General features: G+C 39.3%; 1 protein-coding gene across 2 annotated transcripts; it reads right to left on the reverse strand.

The window, feature by feature from the left end:
* Positions 1 to 838: 838 nt before the first annotated feature.
* Positions 839 to 23,290, reverse strand: cabp1b (calcium binding protein 1b). 2 transcript variants are annotated; one of them, XM_053645233.1, is made up of 8 exons: positions 22,851 to 23,290; positions 7,713 to 7,859; positions 5,574 to 5,604; positions 4,607 to 4,750; positions 4,347 to 4,456; positions 4,052 to 4,126; positions 3,022 to 3,094; positions 839 to 1,964 (listed from the first exon to the last, which is right to left on the reverse strand). In XM_053645233.1, the coding sequence occupies exons 1-8, from the start codon at positions 23,241 to 23,243 to the stop codon at positions 1,939 to 1,941; spliced, it is 999 nt and encodes a 332-aa protein (XP_053501208.1). In that variant the 5' UTR covers positions 23,244 to 23,290; the 3' UTR covers positions 839 to 1,938. The 2 variants fall into 2 exon arrangements, with proteins under 2 accessions (XP_053501208.1, XP_053501207.1); XM_053645232.1 differs by lacking the exon at positions 7,713 to 7,859.
* Positions 23,291 to 23,424: the final 134 nt, after the last annotated feature.

Consider the following 23,424-nt stretch of genomic DNA (forward strand, 5'->3'; position numbering starts at 1 on the left):
TACGTATATAGGATCATAATGACCAGCCTTTTCATATATTTTACATGCAATCATCAGAATATGTACAGTGCCCTCCACTAATATTGGCACCCTTAGTAAATATGAGCAAAGAAGACTGAAAAATTGTCTTTATTGTTTAAAATTTTGATCGTTTGTTCAAAAATGCACAAAAATACTCTGCTTTTATGGATATCAAACAATTGCGAACAAAACACAGGTTTATAAAAAAATAGAGAGCAGAGTAGTTCTGTGATTTTTTTTTTAAACAAAAGATCAAAAGGTTTAACAATAAAGACATTTTTTTACAGCCTTCTTTGCTCATATTTACCAAGGGTGCCAATATTAGTGGAGGGCACTGTACAACTGCACATTCATTCAATTGTCCTTTCAGCCAATTATGTGGCGGCAGCACAATGCATAAAATCATGTCGATACAGGTCAAAGGGATCAGTTAACAGTTCAGTTTCACATCAAACATCAGAAGGGGAAGAAGCGTGATCTCTGTGACTTTAACCGTGGCGTGGTTGCTGGTGCCAGGTGGGCAGGTTTGAGTATTTCAGAAACTCCTGGGATTTTCACACACAACAGTCTCTACAGTTGACACAGAATGGTACGTAAAACAAAAAACATGAGAGAGGTCAGAAGATAATTACCAGAATGGTTCGAGCTTACAGAAAGGCTATGGTAACCATTCTTTACAAGCAGAAACGTATCTCAAATGCACAACATGGCGAAACTTGAAGCGGATGGGCTACAACAGCAGAATACCATGTCAGGTTCCACTCCTCTTACTCAAAAACAAGAGGCTACATTTGATTGGAAAAACGACCAGGTGACATTTTTCCAAATCTTGGAAAACTGTCCAGTTTTGTATCTGCATGATTTGATGCACTGTGCTGCTGCCACATGATTGGCTGTTTGGATAAGTTCATGAATAAGCAGGTGTACATGCATTCCTATTCCTATATGAAAGGTGAGTGTAAGTTATCATTTATATGGGTAAATACATTCCACATAGGATATTGTTTTAATAGAAAACACTCAAATGTTTTATGTTTGACAAATGATAAAATAAAGCTACCGATACCATTTCTTAACTGTTAACAAGACCAAATCACATAAGCATGTGTATAGAGGTATCTAGAAAGAACGTTTTGGGAATATATCTTGATTAGTTTTGTAATTTTACTCTATGGAACTATATTAACTGAAGCAAATTCATGCATTTTATTATGTATATGAGATTCCTATAGAGTCGGCCTGGGGAAAAAACCTGACAGGTCTTCCCCAGTATATCACTGTGTTGTGCTCTTTGCTTCTTGTGTCAGGGTCAGCTTATTTATGTGCACATTATTCACAATTTCTACTGGCTCTCCAGTGAGGGTATACTGGTGGAGATTTGTCTCGATGTGCTTTTGTCATTGTAGCACAAATATTTTCATTGTGTTTCTAGCTAGAAAACCCTAGCAACAAAAGTGGATTCAAAACATAAAATCAAGCTTAGTGTACCTGTAACCCCCTGCTGCACTGCTTGCCACGCTTCTCTGGTATAAAAAGCTACATTGAATGATGCTTAAAGGACACATTTCCTGCGTCTCTTGTGAAATGGGCTTCACACACTCACTCTCACGCGGCAACAAACATCTCCACATAAACACAAGAACAAAGAAGTAATATTGCATATCCAATCCATATCCAAGAATTTGAAGTCACAGTATTGCAGCGATATGTTGATTATCTTCAGGAAGATGTGCTTCTGTTACAGCTGGAGATATAAAATGTTTTCTTGCAGCATTGTTTGATCAGCCTGTAGTCTTTATAAAGGAGATGCAAAGGGCTTTCACGCTTCATTGCAGGGTCAGAGGTCTGAGGTTGTATTCCAAATGTCTCTTCTAATCTCCCTAGCACCTTTCAGTTCTCATCTGTCGTTCCTCCATGTCAGCGTGACATCATGCGCACAAACTCTGAGGGGAAAAAACAACCCCAAAAGCTTTGCTGCAGTTTTATCTAACATAGCAAACGTGTTTCATTGAATAGTATCTAGTATAGCTAGATTGCTCTTTTGAGCATATTAGTGTGCAGTTTGGCATGCAGCCTTAAGGACCTTTCATACTGAGCACGATTAAGCGACGCGAATGTACCACGCGATGACGCTCTTGAATCGAAACAGTAGATCCATATGGAGCGACTGACACCGGGTGCGATCAATTGCGGTGCGACAAAGCAGGATGTTTTTTTGACCAGTGTGTCAATTTTTTTCCCCCGTCGCCCAACGATGAAACGGGCCGTCTAATCAGATTTGAGATTGGTCGAGATTGGTGGCGCTAGAGCACAAAAAGCTGTTTTGAAAACCAGTGTAAACACAGAAGAAAAGTATTCCGGAAGAGAGAAGTGTATGGATGTTGAGTTCTCGTTATCATTGGTGTCTGAGAACAGAAAACCTTTTTGATAACCGTCACGACAACTACAAAAACATGTTTTCTGTGCTTCTTAACAGTTTGTGTGCCTTATGGTTCTATGCACCAAAATTTAAATGGTCTGCATTTATATACCGCTTTTATCCAAAGCGCTTTACACTGGTTCTCATTCACCCATTCATACACACACTCACACACGAATGGTAGCAGAGCTACCATGCAAGGTGCTAACTTGCCATCGGGAGCAACTTGGGGTTCAGTGTCTTGCCCAAGGACACTTCGGCATGTGGTGTCACGTGGGCCGGGAATCGAACCGCCAACCCTACGATTAGTGGACAACCCGCTCTACCACCTGAACCACAGCCGCCCCACTTAAGTGAGTCTTCTTCTCAGTTGTCAAGACATTAGATCAATCTGCGCCACCTAGTGTGCAGGTGTAGAATGCATTCTCCGCGATCAATCGTTCTGCATTCGATGTGAAAAAGAGCATCAGCGCTTCGCTTAGGTTTATCGCATCGCGCTCAGTGTGAAAGGGCCTTTATTCACAGTCAGACTGAAATACACACATCATACATTCTAAACAGTGGCCGATGCAAACACATACCTTCGAAGTCTACATGTCCATCACCGTTAAGATCAATGTCCTTCAGGATGTCCTCCAGCTCTTTGCGTCTAACCTGCAATATAAAACAAAGAAGTACAGCATGAATATAAACAAGGCAGAAATTAAGCTGGTCTTTCTTGCTTATATGTGGCACGGTGGTTAGCACGTTTGCCTTGCACCTCCGGGGTTGGGAGTTCAAATCTCACCTCTGCACTGTGTGGGCGGAGCTTGCATATTCTCCCCGTGCTTTGGGAGTTTCCTCTGGGTACTCCAGTTTTCTCCCCAAGTACAAAAACATACGTTGTAGGCTGACGGGCATTTCCAAATTGTCCGTAGGATGTGACTGGGTGTGTGAACGTGTGCGCGATTGTGCCCTACGATGGGTTGGCACCCCGTCCTGGGTGTCCCCTACCTTGTGCCCCAAGTTCCCTGGGATAAGCTCCAGGCTCCCCCATGACCCTGTGTAGGATAAGCGGTGTGGAAAATGGATGGATGTTGTTTGGTGGACATAGCGGTGTACAAGATCGAAGGTCTACACAAACTGTCACCCGGAGAGATCCCGACAAAAGTATGCCTGATCCCCAGTCCCGCTTTCTCATGCAAAAAAACATGTGAAAGTTGTCTATAATGTGACTTTGCAGCATTGTTAATAATGAACATGTGGAGGGAATATTGGCTGGGGAGATGCAGGCAGTGAGGATTGTCTGTTCTGCAAAAAGAACTGGATATATAGTGCAAAAACTAGCTATTTTTATACTGTGCCCCACCATGTTGTGTTTGTTTTTATGTTTGCTGTTCCTAGCAATCATTTGGGTATGACATGCCAGATAAAGTCTTATGGATACAAATAGATGAATTATAAACTGGATTCCAGGTCTGCTGCACATGAGAGCAGATAAATCTCATTTTGTCCGATTTTCACAGGTTTTGGTTACTAGTCGCAGGACGGTTCACACTTTCGAAGGACATGTGGTGTAATACATTGTTGTAGAAGAATGAAAGAAAGACGAGATAAAAAGAAAGCTATAACCTGTCGTCCCAGCAGCTTCTTCATGGCCTCTCGTAGTTCAGATGTGCTGATTTGACCGTCTCCATTAGCGTCAAACTGAAAGCATTGAAAAAACATTTTGCTCACTGTCTTTTGGTACACATCCATCAGTTTAACCCTGTCTGTTCTGAACAACACAAAGCATGGCTTTTCCTCAAATTAGCATAAACAATCTTTTTAAAATCAGATTTCTATTACAGGAACGATCTTCAGATCATTTAGAGCCTAATGTTACATTTTACTGGAGTCTTGGATTTCTTCCTCTGTCTGTATTCACCTCTTTAAAAGCATCTCTGAGCTCCTTCACCCCAATCATATCAGCTGTTTCTGCTAACAGTTTTGGTCCCATCAACTCCACAAAGTCATCAAAGTCCACGTGACCTCCCACTGCAAGAACACGGAAGAACAAAAGTAAATTTTGGCCAAAAAAATTTCTCTATTTAGAGAAAAAAATTTCTCTATTTAACTAGATTAATGACATATGGAATGGAGCCAAAATGGCTGATGTTGTCTCGGTGTTTGGTCTGAGGAACCTACTATTCATGTTGATCTGCTGACTTAGTTCAATCAGCTCCATCTCTGTAGGCATGTAACCCATCGTCCTCATACAGACCCCCAGATCCTTACAATTAATAAGGCCATCTCGGTCCTTATCAAACTCTTTAAACGCTTCTCTGAGCTCTGCAAAACCCAACAACAGATCAGCACTGATGAAAAAGCAGATTTTTTTACACTAACATTCTGAAATCAAACTGGAACAACCAAAAACATTAGTCACTAGCTATGTTTCCATCCAAGTTGTGAATTTAACTTAAACGAAATAGCATAAAATATTTGCGAATAAAGTACCGTATCCATCCCATGTGTTCAAGAGAACAAAATCATGACTTCCAGGGGAACATATCTCTCGCTCTCTGCCATTTTTACTTTTCTGAGGCAGTTATCCAATCACATCATTTATTGAGGCAAAGTCACATGACTTTTTGATGTGCTTCAAAGAAATGTTCCCATTAAAGTCTATGTGATGTCTTCTTATCGAATAAAAAAAATGATCCATCTTAACTGAGCGCATACGTCTTTTATGAGCATTTTGGAGATTATACTCACATCTGGTGTTTCCATCCAGCATTTTTTATGCAATATCCCAAAATTCGCATACAAACAGGTGGATGGAAACATAGCTATTGTGTGACAGTAGCCTTAAATAAGAACAATATTACCATTTTAAAAGCATTGTTTTTGCACAACCAATCTTGTTTGAATCATCGAATCACTTTGAATCACTGAATCAGTTCGAATTCTGAATCAGTTTGAACCATTTCCAACAATGAGATGAAACGTGGTCAAATGACAGAAAAGTAATTCAATTAGTAATGCCCAATTCAATTAGTAATATTAATGTAGTATTAATATGAATTTGTCTAAATAAAACTACTTGATCTATTCTTTCCTTCCATTCCTTGGATAAAGTATTATATTATTAGCATTATCTCAGAAATCTTACCATCCAGTTCTTCTGGTCTTAGCTGTCTGTCCTGAAAGAAAAAAAAATAAAATTGTAAATCGCAACAGAAAACAGTTTCCTTTTTTCTTACAGTTTTAATGACTCCACTCTGTATCTGTAATAAAAAAAAGAGTTTATTTAAAGCATGATCGACAAATGTTTTGACCAGTAATCATGTGGTAATAAATATGATAAAAACATTGGACAGTTTGACTTTGCAAGTGTGTTTTAGTAACTTCAAACACCCCTGATGATTTTTATTTCTTCTCTTAATCTGAGTTTGATTGTTGTTCATCCACCACTAGGTGACCAGTGTGGTTCAGCAAGACTAGGGTTAAGTTTTTATCCTTTATTTATGCATGTGAGTCACACTTAAATTTAAATGTTTTTCTTTCCTGGCAAATTAGCAACAGTAATGACAAGAATGGTCAAAAAAAAAAAAATTCACAGGCAATATTAACAAGCATTTGAAATTCATCACCTTTTTATAATATGTGAAACAGAGGTAAGGGCTTGTGTTCACACCTACAGTATCTGTGGCTCTGTGCAGTTTATCAGCCCCCATCTACCTTGGAATGCATGACATGCCGGTGTGTGGACATGATATGTATCAGGCCATATATACTGCATTTTAGACACTTATATCATGTTCGTCATCTTGTAGGCATACAATTAGAGACTGTAGATCATTTTTTTCATGCACAATTTGTGTTAATATTCTGTAGTCCTTCATCAGTGTCCATTTCTAACCTCAAGTCTAGCTGTGAAATTGAGGAGGTTACAGTATTGTGACATTCTGTGGTGATGTCAGATATTTCATTCAGATAGTACCATCGTGTTAACTGTTGTCATTTCTTATCGATCTGATACTGAACTTGTATCGAGGCGTACACGCTTCGGTATATTTGGATAAAAGCGTCTGCTAAATGAATAAATGTAAATGTGTGATGGTCCTTTACTGCACCCGGCCAATCAGAACACACTATATTTGACAAGGCTGCTTCTTAAATTTGTATTAAATGTAAATAAAAGTACTTGGTTGAGGCTTTTGAGTTGAGGGCCTGAGTGTATATTCACTCCCAATTGTTTGCCCTCTTTTTGGGAGATGGCAAGCTCAAATCTTGACAATGCCACAGCCATCCATGGGAGCCAAGACAGCAAAATTGGTCATGCTCTCTGGGTGGGAGGAATATCATACTCTCTTTCCTGTCAATCAGAGCCATAGTAGCCATTCATGGACATCTAAGAGCTCATGCATGCAGAAGAGGGCAGATTCAGTGCTTTCTCTCTGTGTATGTTATACTGCCCTATGATGCAGCATGAGCATCAGTTGGAAGCATGTTTACAGTAGGGAAGAGCTGGCTACTGGGTGGACTTTAAGTTAGATAAAGTTTGTTGTGGGACATTTTTTGCAATCTATTACTATCATTATAGAAAACGTTTATTTTTCTATAATATAATATACTTTTATCATACAGGTATGGCAGCTGAAAGGGTATCAGACATAAAATAGACCAATTCTGATCATTTATTACAAATGTATCTTTATTAACAAAAACAAAATTAAGAAAAAATACAACATAAAAAAAAAGAAAAAATATACAACCTAAAAAAAACAACAAAATATATGACTAATAGACAATAATCGAGGATAAATAATAAGTCCATTCTGGGAATAAAACTAAAACTAACACAAAATAAATAGTTTGGTACAAGTTTTTGAATCCCCTTGGCTAAACTTCAAGAAATGGGTCCAAGTTAAATGCCCTAGAACGCTCTAGAAAGAAAACACACCTGATCTCTAAGTATGAAATAGGTATAATTAACTGGAGAAATATTTGTGACTATTTATTTGACTGAAAAACAAATCTAGAATATATTGTTGATCTGAATCGCTCTAATTAGACACACGTAGCACAACAATATATATTTGTCCTACAGTCGATAATTAAACACTGTCTAACATCAATTCTAAGACAAGTTCTATCTGAACAAGTAAATACAAATATTTAGGGAATTGGTGGAACGTTTATTATTATTATTATTATTTTATTATTATTTTTTGACAGATATTGTATATATTAACACAGATTATTATGTAGATTTGTCTGTTTGTGTGTGTACACACTTACGTACAGCCTGCCGGCTCTCAGCGAATCCCTTGCGTAGAAAGATGCATGCAGGACCAAGCACGCTGTGTACGTAAGTGGAGTTTTGAGATGCCAGGGTGTGGCTCGAGGCTCCGCCTTCGTCACGGGCCACAGCTTTGTAGCTCCGCCTCCGGTCCTGATGTGGGCCAGTGTTTTGGGGAGGAATGTGACAAGCAAGGGGGCACAGAAATGATCAGAGACGGAAAGTCTCTCTCTATATATGTGTTATATATTAAAGACTGCGGTAGCTCAGTGGTTAAGATGTTGAACAACTGATCAGAGGGTCATGAGTTCAAATACCAGTGCTGCCACTGCTGGGCCCTTGAGCAAGGCCCGTTAACCCTCAGCTGCTATGTTGTATAAATGTAAGGCGCCAAATACTGTAAATGTATATGTTTTTACACATGGGTGAAAATTAAAACCCATAATATTGTTACTGTTACCGTCAGCAATGTTTTAATCACAGTGGTCACCCATAATCTATACAATTTTCCATGTCCTTATTAATTCTTCTACGCTCTATTTACTGATTTCTCATAATACATACAGACATGTCCATAATTATTTGGACAGGGACACTATTTTTGTTATTTTGCCTCTGTACACCACTACATTGGACTTGAAATGAAGTTGATGTGTAGAGTTGATTCCAAGAATTGAATTTGCATTTGGTAGCTGTTCTTAGCTGGTTAATGTAATATTTTTTGTTAAACCCCTTGAATTAAAGCTGAAAGTTTGTACTTCAATCACATTTTATATTTCATTTTAAATCCATTGTGATGGTGTATAGAGGCAAAATGACCAAAACTGTGTCACTGTCCAAATACTTATGGACCTTAGGGACCTAACTGTATTTTACTTCTTATTACTTATTATACAATAATTGCTATAAGGGTTTCTTATTATCTAGTCATGTCAATGTAATAATAACCAGTTAGCTAGATTTTGTATTTGCTACAGTTGGTGATGCCACGATTGGGGTGCTAAAACATTTGCAAATATGTATGTCAAGTAAAGGTAAAAGACATTTTATACATCTGTCCTTCACTGCTTTATCGTACAGCACTTAGAAAACAGCATATTGCCTGTCCGAGCTTTCAATAACCACGCTTCACCTTGAAATATAATCATTAAAATACTTTTCTTTGTATTCATGTGCAAATCCATTTAACATCTGATACTTGAAACTTCCTTTTCCATGAATCATCTATTATAGGTTATGAAAAATATGCATTTTTAGTCCCACAACATTCACACACACACACGCATGCACGCACGCACGCACACACACACACGCACACAAAACAAACTTACAATATCTAAAGTCCTGTTTCATCAAAAGATTACAGCATCAGCACAGTGTGCATAACTGCAATTCTGTGTATGTCCTCAGTCCCGCTCACCGGTGTGTGTGTGTGTGTGTGTGTGTGTGTGTGTGTGTGTGAAATCAGCATCTGCCCTCTACTCGTGCATGACCTTCACAGTCCATCTGTGTGTGTGTGTGGTAGAGAGAGTGTGTGTTCTGCTCTCTTACACCCCCACTAACAGCTCACACTGATAAGCGAACTGCAGTGGAATGTAGACAATTTCCAACCAGGATCTCTCAATACACTATGAAGCAAAAGCCAGTAACACTGTTAGTTATCCAGCTTTCACATGAAATAAGAATGAAGCTAATTCACTCAATTCAAGTGTTTCTTCGCAACGATTGGGGTTGTTTGCCAAGATTAGGGTACGAAACAAGCTCAAACTGTGTACTGTGCATATTTTTAGCACGAGTACTCATTTCACGGAAAGACTCAGATGTAGTGCGTCATTCCCATTTCTGAATAACGTGTTAGAAGCGATGAGAGATGAAGTGTGTCTCAATGACGAGAAGTACCGTGTGCTTATCCGTCATTTCCGCAAAAAAGAAAGTATAGTCGTTACTGTCATATAAACATCCAGGTATTAAACAGTTAAATATATATGAGTGAATAGTGTAAAATTTCGTTCAAGTGCACAAGCTGAGACAGCACAAGCTTAAAACACTGTGCACTGTGTAAAACCAATCATCCAAAAGTGGGAAGGTGATTAGAGTAACAAGCGCGTTCTCTCTCTCTCTCTCTCTCTCTCTCAGGATTTTTATATAATCCTATAATTATGCATTTAATGTCTTAAAGGTTCTTACAGTCAAAGCAAATACTTTTACTGTCACAACATGAGCAGCTTACTTGCGCACACATGCACACACACATAAATGCAGTAAGTCTGCCTAAAGCGTAGTGCACACTGCACGATTTTATTCCTGATTTCCCGCTCACATAGTGTGCTTTGCTCAGTGATTTTCTTCGATATTTTCAAGCATGTTCGATTTTCTCTAGATAGCCATGCGTGTCGTGCGAACCCCTGTGAGAACGGTCGACTAGTCAGTTCTGCGATCGCAGAAATGAACGCGAAATCAAGCAAACTCTGCAATATTCGGACGGAGCTTACATTTGTTCAAAATTACCACGGATTTTCTGCAGATGCGGGCCGAGACGTGTCATGTGACGTCGCTGTAACGCGCATTCAGCCGAAGCCCTCTTCGACAATGAGTCCAGCTAAAGGTCTCATTTACCAACAAACATCTCTGTGAAAGACAAATGCCAATTCAAGTAGTTTTCCACAAAAGAAAGCACAAAAAAACACGTTTTTGGCTGCAACAATCACTAAAAAAGCTCAGTGAGAATCTGTACGGAATGACGAGTTTAGCACTGAGAACCAACCGACGAGAGCCTGAGAGGAACTCAGATTCTTGAATCCAGTTTATCATCCATCTGTTTGTGTGGGAGTAATAACGCTTCTATAAGAAGTGATTTATTTTATACCCAAAATGGTTGTTAGGAACAGCAAAAATAAAAACATAACAGGACATGATTCCTATAAAAAATAGCTGTTTCGTTTCACTGTAGCTCCAGTTCTCTTTGCAGAACAGGTGATCCTCGCTGCTCGCATCTTTCTGACCAATATTTCAACATCTTATTTCTTGTTTCCAAAGTCACAGCTCTCATTTTTATTTGTGTGAGAAAGTGGGATTTGGGGAACAGGTGTGGTTCAGCAGGGATCTCTCCAGGTGAACGTTCGGAAGTGTGCACACACCCCTGCGTCTACCAAACAAGCGATCGCAAGCAATTTAAGCAGTGTAACGCGAAAGGATCAGCGATTGTACGATTTTGAAAGTCATGTAGCGTGCACTCGGCTTTACGACGTCTAAATCCTTCGACTCAAGTTCGATATCTTCATGCCAATTCGATCTGTAAACTCAGTGGAGTCAAAATCAAATCTTTAAATACAATTTTTTCCCTTTAAAATCTGCTTTTTACATTTACTTGTGTTGGAGACACATGTCAAAATGAAATATATTTCAGTTCAGGTAATATTCAAAACTAGAAATAGAAGAAAAATGTCAAATTTTTACAATGGAAAGGGTTTTCCTAGATCATCACACATTTAGGGGGTCTATGATTGATAAATGCTTATTAACGATTTGATTTTGGGGACTTTTGATTTTTAATAGTTTAAACCAGGTTGGTTTTAAAAGAGCTGTTTGCTGTAAAAAAAAACAAAAAAACCCCAAAACAATAACCTTAAATTCAAAACATACTGATACACCCCTTAAAACTTCACCCTGCATATGCATCTGCACTTTATTTCAGAGTACTGAATACTGAAACGCAGAATTTCACTATTATTCCTGGCTCTATATTGTTAACCCACTAAAGGCAAAATATGTTTACTTTATTCAGGACAACGTATAAATACTTAAACCTAAGTAAATACTTAGTGATTGCTTCCTACTTAACAATACTTACTACTTAATACTTAATGGGCTGAAACGCAGATACTGACATTGCTGTAATGATGACTCAAAAGAACTAAATCTACTAAATATAGTTGGATCAATATGTTAGAGCATAGCGCTATAATCCTCTCTCTGTCTCACACACACACACACACACACACACACACATAAGGATGCTCAAATCTACAAGGAAGCGTGAGTCAGTCCTGTTTAGTCAGCTAGAGTCCAAAAAAGCACAGTCAGGCTCATTTACATACACACACACACACACACACACACACACTCACTCACTCACATAATCATACATGCACTCACAAATACACAAATTGTACACTAGCACACACACATACACACACTGTAATGGGTAGTGAACATACCTTCTTGTTGAGGCGGTTAAGCGGAGATTTCACACAGTTGCCCATAGTGAGTCGCTTTAGCTCATCCTGCCTCTCAGAGTGCAAGAGTCAATGCTTGCGTGTGTGTGTGTGTGTGTGTGAGTGTGTCTTTCCCTGCATGCATTAAGCAACTTTAAAGTGCATTTTCTAGCGATAGAAACAGAGCGAGGGAATGAGGGACGGAGGCTGAGGCAGGATAAGTGACTAGAGCGAGGGACTGGATGCAGGATCAGAGATCGAAAGGAAGGAGGAGAGAAGGCATGCATGTCTTACGCATGTGTGAGCGCTCACTGAGAGAAGCGCGAGGGCTTGTTCTCATCTCTCTCTTACTTTCTCCGTCTCGCTCTTTCTCACTCTTCCTCTTTCTCTCTCTGTGTCCCCCTGACCTCTATCGCTCTGTATTTTTCTGTCTCGCTTTCTTTCTGTAGATTTCTCTATCCCCCCTCCTCCTCCTCTCTCTGTCCCTAACACTTTCTCTTTATATCTAGCTCGCTTTCTCCATTCATCCCTCAATCTTGTGTTCTCATCTTTTCCTCCCTCTCTCTCCCTCCCTCTCTTGCCCTATATCCTCCTTTGTTTACTGTTTTCTTCTGCTTTGTCTCTTATTCTTCTCACTATCCCTTTATTTTCTCTATAACTTTTTGCTCTTTCTTCTCTTGTTTCCATGTCAATCATTTAGCCTTAATCTCATCTGCTCTGTTGATCTACTGTATCTTTCCGTTTGTCTTTCACACACTCGCGGTGTCTCCTCAGACTATCCTTCTTTCTCGATTTGAATCACTCTTTATCTCTTTTTGTCTATCCGTCTCTGTTACTCTTTTTTCTTTCTCTTTCCATTTCTCTCTGACTCTCTTTTTTACTTACAGTACTCACCCTGTGCACACAGTTTTGTACTTTCCATTTGAACAAGAGAATGAAGATAGACAGAGATGCAGAAAGATAAACAGAGAGACACATAGAGAGAGACAGACAGACACATAGAGAGAGACAGAGAAACACATAGAGAGAGACAGAGAGACACATAGAGAGAGACAGAGAAACACATAGAGAGAGACAGAGACACATAGAGAGAGACAGAGAAACACATAGATAGATAGAGAGACAGAGAGACATAGAGAGAGATAGAGAGAGACAGAGAGACACATAGATAGAGAGACACACATAGAGAGACAGAGAGAGACACATAGAGAGAGACAGAGAGACACATAAATAGACAGAGAGACACATAGAGAGAGACAGCAAGACAGAAAGAGACACATAGAGAGAGACAGAGACACATAAATAGACAGAGAGACATAGATAGAAAGAGAGACACATAGAGAGAGATAGAGAGACACACAGATAGACAAAGAGACAGAGAGAGACATAAATAGACAGAGAGACATAGAGAGAGACAGAGAGAAACATAGAGAGACACATAGAGAGAGACAGAGAGACACATAGATAGAGAAAGAGACAGAGAGACACATAGATAGACAGAGAGACACATAGAGAGAGACAGAGACAGAGAGACACATATAGTCAAAGACATAGAGAGACACATAGATCGACAGAGAGACACATAGAGAGACAGAGAAAAACACAGATAGAGAGACACATAGAGAGAGACAGAGAGACACATAGATAGACAATTAGACAGAGAGACACATAGATAGACAGAGAGACACATAGAGAGAGACAGAGAGAAACATAGAGAAAGAGAGACACATAGAGAGAGACAGAGAGACACATAGATAGACAATTAGACAGAGAGAAACATAGAGAAAGAGAGACACATAGAGAGAGACAGAGAGACACACAGATAGACAGAGACACATAGAGAGAGACAGAGAGAAACACAGAGAGACACATAGAGAGAGACAGAGAGACACATAGATAGACAGAGAGACACATAGAGAGAGACAGAGAGACAAACAGATAGACAGAGAGATTTAGAGAGAGACACACACAGAGGGAGACAGGTTCTTAGGGTCGAATGTGTTACCTTCCCCCAAGCGAGACACTGGTGACACTAATCCAAACACACACACGCGTGTACACTCGATTACACACACACACGGATACGGGGATGGGGAGCTAAAAATATCTCCCTCACACACACAAACACACACACTTTTGAGCTCTTGAGTGCTCTTTTATAGCAATAATGGATGCATGAACACACACACACACACACACACACACACACACACTGGTGTGCTGGCGAAAGGCCAGTGCAGGATAGAGAAAGGCAGCTCAACCCAAAATGCACCTGCTGCGACATCACTTCCTGCCTGCACTCATCCTCGCTTCCTCTCAGCTTCTTATCCTACCTTCCTCTCCACCACTCATCCTGTTTTCTTATCCCTTCCTCTCCTCTTATCCTCAGCTCCGCTCCTCATCCAATCATCCAACATTTGGGTTCTTCACTCCTCTTCTTCACATTTCTGACACTTTTTGTCCTCTCATCCTACACTCCAGTTCCCCTCTCATCATTCGCTCCTCTCTTCCACTCATTCTCCTTTCCCCCTCTCCTCATTACTCCTGTCATCCTCCACTCCTTTCCCTTCATTCATTCATCCTTCGTCCCTTACTTCCATTTGTCTCTCTTTTCACCCTTCAATCCTCTCCTCCTCTCCACTACTTATCCTCTCATCCTTCTCTCTCTCTCTCTCTCTCTCTCTCTCTCTCTCTCTCTCTCTCTCACTGTCCCTATCTTTCTTTTTCTCTCTCTTTGGACGATTCATCCTGATGAAGATTGTTTTTTTCACCGCAGGCTCATTGTGAACTCTTGTGTGCATCTGAGCAGTCTGTTCGCATAATGTCAACTCATCGTGCACACACACACACACACACACACACTGGCTGCAGCCAGTATACATACCTACATCTTCTAATATAAACAGATGAGCCTTTTTTACAATTATAAATACACACTCTCCTACACTACTAAACACAAACACACACACACACTATGATGCCAGTTATTTTAAATATCAGGAATGCACAGGATACATGCGACAGTGTGAACACTACTGAAGCCTCAGCTCCAGCTGCACACACTCCCTCAATATTTATATCCAAGCTCTTTCTCTTCGGGATACGTGCCAGAATGGAAGGGATTTTATTTCTGCAGAGGACATCTGATACATTTTTCTAAAACATTTGAGAGAAAACAAGGAAAGTATGTGTGCCTAGATTTGCCCGACCACCATCACCCGCATAGTATTTGTCTCACAAGCATCAGCAGATGCACGTATATCACAGATATCTATCTACCTGATTATCTGTGTCTGCATGTCTATCTATCTATCTATCTATCTGTCTGTCTATCTATCTACCTGATTATCTGTGTCTGCATGTCTATCTATCTATCTATCTGTCTGTCTATCTATCTACCTGATTATCTGTGTCTGAATGCCTATCTAGAGATGAGCATATCTATCTATCGATCTATCTATCCATCCATCTATCTATCTGACTGTCTTTTTGTCTATCTGTCAGTCTGTCTATCTATCTGCCTGATTATCTGTCTCTGCATGTCTATCTAAAGATGAGCATATCTATCTATCTATCTATCTATCTATCTATCTATATATCTATCCATCTATGTCTGTCTATCTATCTATCTATCTAACTGTTTATCTGTCTGTCTGCCTGACTATGTAAAGATGAGCATATGTATCTATCTATCTATCTGTATATCCATCTCTCTGATTATCTGTCTGTCTGCCCAATTATCTAGAGGTGACCATAACTATTTATCCATCCAGCCATCCATCCTGCTGAAAGTGAGTAGTTGAGCAGAACTTATATAATCCCTCCTTATATCTGCGTCCCTATATCCATCCTTTCCTGTTCTTCCTTCATCACTCTATCCCTCTTCCCCTATTTCTTTCTCTCTCTGTAGCTGCACACTCATGCCTGCAGAACAGCAGGAGCTAGCCGGCAGTGCAGATTTCTGCTAAAACCTCCTGTCCTCCTGTAGCGTGCACTGCTCCCAGCTCATCTCCTCAGATTTTTACAGCTTTCAGTTTTTTTTAAAGTCCCTGATACATTTATCATAATAATCATAATAATAATAATAATAATAATAATAATAATAATAAAGATTATTTTCTATTGTTAGGCACACGTTATTTTCTATTGTTAGGCACACGTTAGCTCACTATCATCTGACACTGTCCACCCTGCTGACTCACACACACACACACACACACACACTCTGCATCAGCATCAACAAGGCAAAGTGCTCTCAGTGTCACTGCGATGCTTTTAACTTTCACTTTAACCTCTTTGGCTCAAAATGACCCCTTTTTTATTTTTACAAAAAGAGAAACTATACTAAAAATAAAACTGTTGGTGCCATCCTATTACTTCGGTCTCTTATTTTCACTCAGAGCTGCCAACAGGATGAACCCAAATCTTGAAAGCAGATCCACACTATGATGGGGTGTTTACAATAAATGTTTTTGCTGTATCAGATCAAACAGGACAGCAATATAAAAACCATGAATAATGTAGAATACTGTACAAGCTGCTTCTTCATTGTGAACAAACTCAGTCACTGCCTCTGGAATGATAACATCCAAGACCTTCATACCAGTGCCTCACCCGATCAGACATGATCACATGTACTCAGGATATAATATGCTTAGAATCATGGGGTACGATTTAAGTAGTTAATTTCCTCTCTGAGGACAAACTGAATCTGAGACAACACTGGAAGAAGTGCACAGGGGAATAAAACTGGGTTACTAGTGTGACGTCCTGCCATAGCCAATGTTACTGAATCATTTGGTGTGTGTGTGTGTGTGTGTGTGTGTGTGTGTGTGTGTCTGAACAGAGTTGTGTAAGGGGGCTTTTAGAAGTCTTCTATGACACACAGTGGCCAAAGAGGACTTTGCATATACACTGAGATGTCTCACACACACACACACACACACACACACACACACACACACACACACACACACACTGGAGACTCCTTCCAAAAATAAACATCTCCTTACAGAAAACTTCATCATATCAACAATTAAACAAGTTTTTCAAATCTGCCATACAAGTTACATCTATTTGTAAGATGCTACTACAGAAATCAGTTCCAATCAGCGTTTAATACACACACAACAAAAATTAATACACAAATTAGTTTATATTTTAAACTGAGATTTACATTTTTGTCCTCTTTACTATTTACCACACGTTAATATGAGAGCTGCTTCCGTCAGCTCTTCCTCCCTCGCACATCTGATTTGCCCAGCTCCTGTAATAATGTACCTACTTTCATACACACTGAGCTGCGCTGAGCTCAGGCGTGTGAATATTTTTATTAAAATATAATGGTCGATGTGCTCCCTCCCTCATGTTGGCAGCGACGGGGCTAAATTTAGCTACACAGCCAGTGGAGAGCAATTCAGCAGGGTTTAACACATCTGTGTTATATAAAGAAATATGAAATACAATGAAATATCAAATGGTGAAGAAATATTTCTGACAAAACAGTGACTGCACACACACACACACATACACACACACACATCTCAGCAATACTGCCTTCATACTGTATGTAGCTAGAAGCTGATCATATGTGAGTATTACATTACATCTGAAGTAGTGTGTACTGTCCGATCTAACCCCTACACTAAACAGTAACTGTCCGTCCTAACCTCTACACTAAACAGTAACTGTCCGTCCTAACCGCTACGCTAAACAGTAACTGTCCGTCCTAACCGCTACGCTAAACAGTAACTGTCCGTCCTAACCGCTACGCTAAACAGTAACTGTCCGTCCTAAACTCTAGACTAAACAGTAACTGTCCGTCCTAACCTCTACTCTAAACAGTAACTGTCCGTCCTAACCTCTACACTAAACAGTAACTGTCATTCCTAACCGTTACACTAAACAGTAACTGTCCGTCCTAACCGCTACGCTAAACAGTAACTGTCCGTCCTGACCGCTACGCTAAACAGTAACTGTCCGTCCGAACCGCTACGCTAAACAGTAACTGTCCGTCCTAACCGCTACACTAAACAGTAACTGTCCGTCCTAACCGCTACGCTAAACAGTAACTGTCCGTCCTAACCGCTACACTAAACAGTAACTGTCCGTCTGTCTGCCCATCTAACTATATAGGTTTTTTTAAAGGCATGGTGAGGTTAGGATCTTCCTGACTGGTAGAAAGTGTTTAATGTGATGCACACTTTACCATTTAATAATGACTTTTGTGCTATGATGCTTTTTGGAAAAAATCTTTCCTTTAATCCTTCCTTCCTTCCATCCTTCTTCCATTTTTTTTTTGTTCAGTTGTTTGGTTTTTTTTCTTTCTTTCATTCACCCCTCCATTCCTTTCTTATTTTCTTTCTTTCGTGCTTGCTTCCTTCATTTTTACTTGCTTGTTTGTTTGCTCCTTCCTTCTTTCTTTCTTTTTTCAATCCTTCTTTCTTTCTCTCCCTTTCTTTGTCTCTTTCCTTCTTCCTTTGTTTTTGTTTGTTGATTTCATTCTGTCTTTGTTCCTTCCTTCCTTCTTTCCTTTCTTGCTTCCTTTCATTCTTTCTTCCGTCCTTCCATTGTTTTTGTTTGTTTGTTCGTTTGCAACCTTCCTTCCTTCCGTCCTTCCTTCCTTTTTCTTTCTTCCTGCCTTCCCACCTATGTAAATATATAAGAAATAAATAATGAACTCTCCACTTAAAAACATCTGAATCCGCTGACGTCACAGACATGAACCAGACGAGTGTTCTCATTAAAACTCCTCCAGAAATCAGCACAGTAATTAACCTCCATCATGAGGAGCATAACGGCCTACGGTGCACGAGTGTGTGTGCGTGTGTGTTTGTGTGTGTGTGCGTGTGTGTGTGTGTGTGAGTGAGACTGAAGTTCTGGCCCGGATTTGGGCTATTTCTAGACCACATTAACACAAGTGTAAGTGATTGAGCTGTGCTGCTCTCTCAGAGACACGCAATGGGTCAGATTCCAACAATTATCAAACAATCACACAGATTTCACATGAACTCATTGTATTTGTGACGTTGGAAGATAAAGTTCTCCTATAGCTTGGTTTATTATTGTGTTATATGTTATTGTGGATATACCCTCAGTAAAAATGTTCCACATCTACTGTACACGCATTTATTTCGTTTTATATTTGATTGATAAGTTCATATTTGTACAGACCTGCCTAAGATGTGTTAAGAAGCAGATTTCACACAATTGTAAAGTCAGTTGTCACACAATTAATACATTTTAAGGATGAACAAAAATGAGACCAATTTGTTGCTTTGTTCCATTTTTGTGTTTTATGTATACAGTTGAGAAAACCTCTTCATATTTCTGATAACGTTGTTTTCTGCTGTAAGAAAATCATTGAGTTACTTTAGTCTCAATTGGTTAGTTTCATAATTATGAGACTGACTGTTTAAACAGAAAACAGAATAAAAATACTAACCATTCACGATTATTAATTTTGAACAGTAACTTTTCCCCTGTACATAAAATGTTGCTTATATTTGGAGCCAAATTCACAATAAACATTACCTCACCATTGCACTGCATTCACACTAGCAAGAAAACCCAAGCTGTGATATACTGCCTGTAATGAATTGCTTTATTTTAAAAATAAAATCACTGTAAAATATTGTGCGCATTTGAATGTAAAATGTTGGCTTTTATATTGGCTGTAGCTGTTACTATAACAAACAGTGACTACTTTACATGCACATCATCTTTACATGCAGCTATATTCCGAATACAATGTTTACATGCGTCCAGGCATCAGATTATTCCTGTATACATGATTGTTGTAAGTATGCCCATCTACACAGTTCCCAAGCTTTTCCTTTCCCTCTGTTATTTCCCAGGAGATTCCTTGCAGACTGAGCATGCACATATATCTCCTTTCAGTAGATTTTCTGAACAAGGTGTTTACATGCTACAAATTTACATGCAACTCAATACTAATTAGAATATTGCCAAATTCTGATTAATATTGGAATATTGATGTGCATGTAAACATATGGCTATGCTTACATGCACATCAATATTCCCGTATTAATAGGAATTTGGCAATATTCTAATTAGTATTAAGTAATGTAAATGCTGCAATCTGATAATATTCTGATTCGCCAAATTCGCCAAAGGAGATATGTGTGCATGCTCAGTTCACAAGGAATTGTGGGTGCTAACAGATGCTTAGCTGTAGGCTAGGAATGGCAACTCGGGCATACTTACAACAACCATGTAAACAGGAATATTCCGATGCCTGTACGCATATAAACATCGTATTCGGAATACGGCTGCAACCCAACCTTAAATGGAATTTGATGTGCAAGTAAACGTAGCCATCTATTTCCTTTTAACATTTTCCAGTGAAGACAATGTTGCATTAACAAAAAAATTGAAATTAACAAATACAGTTTTAATTAAAAACTACTGTTAACTCTTACTGTGTAAAATTAACATCTATTGTGTAGACATAACTCTTACAATGTTGGGCTTAACTCTTGGTGTTGAATTAACAATAGTGTTCACACATACAGTGTTATCTCTGCCAAATTAACACTTAATGTGTAGAGTTAAGTCTTCCATTGTTGGGCTTAACTCACAATATTGAAATACTTGATGGAACTCATGATGTTCCGTCATGTTTGATGCATTTTCCCATAACAATATAACATAGTGATGTCTATAAATTATACAGTAGCCCGAATACATAATCAGGGAGCAAAGACAGCTGGACAGGCCACGCCCACAAACGACAAATCTAAAGAAACACGAGCGACTTCTTGCCTTTTCATGAAACTGCAACGAGAAACTTTTACTAAAAGAACCGACATAATTCTGATTGGCTGATGTGATAGTGACCTGTGGGATATACAGTATTTATATCTATTAAAAACAATATCTGTGCATCTATTAAAAGCAATAATAATAGTAAAACTAGATGAGGTAGAACAGTAAGATTGATGATCTGATGTATGCTTTTTTTGGGATAAAAACCAAAATGTCCAGCACCTCTTTTATTTAGTCTGCGTGCTTCAGCGTTATGTCACCATTTCATAGAGTAATGGGGAAGAAGATTTACTATGATGACAGAGCCCTAACTACCTTTGTTAAAATTTATAGCTGGTTTTGAAAGCATTGGCATGTTAACTGTCACGGTGTGGAATTCGTTTCACAGTATACACGCACACCACATCCATCATGTACATTACATCCACAGAGAAACTATCAACCAATGAGAGAGGCCCAAACACAGCACTATCATCTGCTGTGGTCAAGTTAAAGCATGATATAAAACAACCTTTCACAACAATGTTGTCATTAACTAATGTCATGCTGTGTGTACTGTGATAAATTAACACCTACAGTGTAAACTCTTCCGGTGTATAGCTTATACAAACTTCATTCAGCACTGTATATGTCTGTATATGTTAATTCAACACTGTTCAGTGTTGTATGTATTGATTTTATAGTATAAGAGTTAAAATAACAATTTCAGTGTAAAGTTAAAGTTTCAACTTTAAAAGTTAGAGTTTCAACTTGTAAAGTTAGAGTTCAACTTTAGCTACCAAAGGTGTTATATCAACACTAAAATCTTTATCTCTTCCCTGCAAATATGCAAATGATAATCTGCTGATTGAGAGTCCATTGTATTTATTTTGCACCTGGCATACATATGCATATAATATTCTACACTGTAGGAGTTAACGCTGCACACTAGATGTTAATTCTACACAGTAAGAGTTTACGCTACATATTAGATGTTAATTCTACACTGTAAGAGTTAATGCTACACATTAGATGTTAATTCTACACTGTAAGAGTTAATGCTACACACTAGATGTTAATTCTACACTGTTAGCGTTAACACTACACATTAGATGTTAATTCTACACTGTTAGAGTTAACGCTACACACTGGATGTTAATTCTACACTGTAAGAGTTAACGGTACACACTGGATGTTAATTCTACACTGTTAGAGTTAACGCTACACCTTAGATGTTAATTCTACACTGTAAGAGTTAACACTACACACTAGATGTTAATTTTACACTGTAAGAGTGACTGCTACACACTAGATGTTAATTCTACACTGTAAGAGTTAACGCTACATACTGGATGTTAATTCTACACTGTAAGAGTTACTGCTACACTCTAGATGTTAATTCTACACTGTAAGAGTTAACGCTACACACTAGATGTTAATTCTACACTGTAAGAGTGACTGCTACACTCTAGATGTTAATTCTACACTGTTAGAGTTAACGCTACACATTAGATGTTAATTCTACACTGTAAGAGTTAACGCTACACACTAGATGTTAATTCTACACTGTAAGAGTGACTGCTACACACTAGATGTTAATTCTACACTGTAAGAGTTAACGCTACACATTAGATGTTAATTCTACACTGTTAGAGTTAACGCTACACATTAGATGTTAATTCTACACTGTAAGAGTTAACGCTACACACTAGATGTTAATTCTACACTGTAAGAGTGACTGCTACACTCTAGATGTTAATTCTACACTGTAAGAGTTAACGCTACACACTAGATGTTAATTCTACACTGTAAGAGTGACTGCTACACTCTAGATGTTAATTCTACACTGTAAGAGTGACTGCTACACTCTAGATGTTAATTCTACACTGTAAGAGTTAACGCTACACACTAGATGTTAATTCTACACTGTTAGAGTTAACGCTACACATTAGATGTTAATTCTACACTGTTAGAGTTAACGCTACACATTAGATGTTAAAAAGTAAAAAAAAAGAGCCACTTTGAAAGTAAAAAAAACCAACTAACCAGTTCGTGTTTTCTTCATGTGTCCACGCGCGTGTCCTCTCGACATCACAAACCTGTTGAATGCATTAATCACCTCTACATTTCCCCGCACGTGTGTTTAAAACCTCTGCAATCTTACCTGTCCGAAGACCGACTTTATGATCGGACGCAGCTCTTCGTCTGGTGCCTTCGCGCGCGCGTTGCCGTGCTTTCCTGTCGCCTCTGCGCACGCGGACTTCGCTTTTACGCTCAGGTTTGAACCCCTTCGCGGTTTCTCCTTCGGCTCAAAAAACGAACTGGTTTCGTCCGGGGTTTTCTCGCTCTGAGAGTGACGAGACTGCTGCTTGCGTCGCGCCGTTTCCTGTTCGGGCTGACTCCTCTGACCGCGTCTCGCGCATCCGTTCCGGGAGCTTCCGCGCGCGCCTTCCGCGGGCGTCGTGTTTCCGGTGTTCCGGTGATGCTGATGTTGACGGTGAACGGAGGATCCGATCAGAGATGTTGTAGATTCGCTCTTAGGAAGTGACGAGCTCATTTTAATTTAGCTGAAATGTCACTGGAGAGGGGCTGTGATAACCTCGCGTGCGGGCGTGCGTGCCTGAGTGTGTGAGTGTGAGAGAGTGTCTTTGAGAGATAGAGTGTGTGCAGCAGAAGTGTGCTGGAGGAGTGTTCAGAGAGTGTGCTGGAGAGTGCTGTCTAAATTCCTCCAATAGAAT

This window comes from Ictalurus furcatus, chromosome 16, assembly GCF_023375685.1.
Source record: "Ictalurus furcatus strain D&B chromosome 16, Billie_1.0, whole genome shotgun sequence".
NCBI lineage: Eukaryota > Metazoa > Chordata > Actinopteri > Siluriformes > Ictaluridae > Ictalurus > Ictalurus furcatus.